Source organism: Seriola dumerili, unplaced genomic scaffold (assembly GCF_002260705.1).
Source record: "Seriola dumerili isolate Sdu_G_001 unplaced genomic scaffold, Sdu_1.0 BDQW01000513.1, whole genome shotgun sequence".
Lineage (NCBI taxonomy): Eukaryota > Metazoa > Chordata > Actinopteri > Carangiformes > Carangidae > Seriola > Seriola dumerili.
This window is the reverse complement of record NW_019174768.1, coordinates 575,873-578,399: the sequence shown is the minus strand read 5'-3', so window position 1 is coordinate 578,399 and position 2,527 is coordinate 575,873. Positions and strand designations below refer to the sequence as shown.

General features: G+C 44.3%; 1 protein-coding gene across 3 annotated transcripts in view; it reads right to left on the bottom strand.

Annotated features, from left to right (window-relative positions):
* The window catches only part of LOC111235558, a 2,913-nt gene extending 594 nt beyond the window's left edge, over positions 1-2,319 (bottom strand). For 2 of the 3 annotated variants that reach the window (XM_022764033.1, XM_022764031.1), the window contains exons 1-3: positions 2,158-2,319; positions 1,379-1,413; positions 832-1,158 (exon numbers count right to left, since the gene is read on the bottom strand). In XM_022764033.1, coding sequence (XP_022619754.1) covers positions 832-1,158; positions 1,379-1,413; positions 2,158-2,303 — 508 coding nt within the window. In that variant the 5' untranslated portion in view covers positions 2,304-2,319. Of the gene's footprint in view, positions 1-18; positions 725-831; positions 1,159-1,378; positions 1,414-2,157 lie in introns of those variants that run through there. The other variant, XM_022764034.1, reaches the window with a different exon arrangement.
* Positions 2,320-2,527: the final 208 nt, after the last annotated feature.

Here is a 2,527-nt window from a genome sequence, read left to right as displayed (position 1 = left end):
CAGAGAAACAATAATGTACAATATTTTTTATTTCAAAATAAAAGCTCGGTTGAGGAGGTGCAGATGTGCAGAGGACACTAATGAGTTTCATAGTGACTTCAGCAGACACCAACACATCCTGTCATCCGTCACCATAGTTACCACACAAGAGAAACTGAATAACAAACTTGAGTAAATGGTGAAGCATAGTGTTGTTCATGAAGGAGTGGACAGAGACGATCAATGTTTCATTCTTCTTCACATTTTCTTGATGTATTTTTCTGTCAGTGAACGCATCACATTTCCTCCTGTGAAGCTAGGGTGGATCAATACATTTAATAAATGATTATTTATTTATCGCCAGTTTTCTTCATTATAAAAAGTCAATTTGATTCAGTCAACTGACGGGGAAGCTCAAACTTTTCTGTCTTTGTTTGTGTATTGATCAGCCATCAAACAGCTGCTGATATCAGCTCTGATTGACAGGATGGATGAGTTTGATTGGACAGGACTCGGTCTGTGTGTGACGACCACATCCATCTCTGGATTTCACTCATCGATTCTGGATCATTCAAATTACATACATACATATACATATATATACATATAACATTGATTTTTCACTTGGAGTGAATTCACTGACTGTTTCCTATGAGAGAGCAGCATCAGTCCAGTTTCCACCACAGAAGAAGAGAGAGACACAAAGCAGTCAGATGGAGGGATGATGCTCTGACACGACTTTCACCTGCAACATGAAGAAGATCTGGATCAATACTTTGATCCATGATGCTAACTCTCTCTGTCTGTACTGATTGGTTTATTTAGCCCCGCCCCCCCGGTGCAGCTACAGACCTGAGACAGAGAGTCTGGTGTCCTGCTGGACGTTCAGTTGTGGTATGATGCAGGCGTAGTCGTTGCTGTCCTCCTCCTGGACGTCCTGCAGGACGATGGAGAAGTTCCCCTTCCTGTACAGACCGGGGAACGTGAGAACTCGACCTCTGAAGATCTGATGCTGCAGTCTCACCTCAGGGACGCTGTGGTCGATGACTAACAGGACTTTCTTCTGTTTGTCCCACCAGAGGAAGGACACATTCTGTGGGGCGGAGCCGAAGTCTTTGTAGACGCAGGACAATAGGACGTTTCCTCCAACAGGAGCCTCCATGTGAAGCAGGCAGCTCACTGTGACACCGCACAGACATTATTATCAGATCCACCTCAAAGAGACAGAACCATCACAGACAGACAGACAGACAGACAGACAGACAGACACACACACACACAGACAGACAGACAGACAGACAGGTAGACAGACAGACAGAGACTCAGAACCATCACAGACAGACAGACAGACAGACACACAGACACACACAGACACACAGACAGAGACTGACTGACTGACCTGTTGGGATGTTGAAGATCCAGATCAGGGCAGCTCTGTGGAGAAACAGCAGGATCATGGATCATGTCACTTCTTCACGCCTTTATCAGGACGTCCTGACGTCTAACCCGAGGTCAGCGCTCTGTTTGTGTTTTCAAATGTGTCGGACATTCCCTCCGGTTGTTAGTTATCAGTTCCTCTCCTGATACTGAGGCTGAGAACGGACGTTTCTCCAGATATGGTCGTTCCACTGGGTCAGCTGACACAGTTATCAGTCATCACGTGTGAACTTTGACCTGCCTCACCTCTGTGTGATTAATACAGGTGTAGTAATAGAACATACTGGATGTTGTGTTTGTGCTCATGGACGTCAGTGTGCAGTAAAAGTGAAAGTGTGAAGAGTCTCTGAAACTCACAGTGACTGATGTTCTACTGAAATGTGATTCAGAGAAGAAGAACACACAGGATGAATGAACTTAAACATCTGTGCTGGACGATCATGATAAACTGATCATATGATCAGGTGTCACCAGCTCCACCTGTTCCTCCTATTGTTCTAATAACTTCAGCCTGAGACAATGAAGAGTCTGAGTCTACGCTTCAGTCTCGCCCTCACGGCTTTACTTCACTACACAAACTCTGAACACACATTTACAGTCTGACAACAGCAGTCACCAAAATAAAAGCTGGCTGATGGTGGATATTACAAACACATTAAAGTGTGAAGTCAAAGCTTCACTTCAACATCAACTGGCCTGAGCTGCTGAGAAGGAAAAGAGATAAAAGATCATAAAACATACAGGACTGTCCACATGGTCAGAGTCCGACGCGCCTTCTTCTTCTTCTTCTTCTTGATGTTGGTTGACAGCAGACGAGTCCTCCTCCTTTGATGTATGAAGTGTGTGTGTTTGTGTGTTGACCCTCGACACAGTGAAAGTAAAATCATGGGGGGGGGGGGGGCTTTTCTTCTCTTCTACTGGAGGGAGACAGGCACATGCTTTAAAAATTTAAAGTGAAAACTACAGTAATACTGTTGGTAGGAAGTTAACAGTATATTACAAGTACTAATACAGCATAGTAGCGTGTAGTAAATAGTCACTGTACAGCAAGGTAACCAGCCAGAGACACATGAAGCACTGTGATTTGATTCATTCTGATTATTCCCATTAG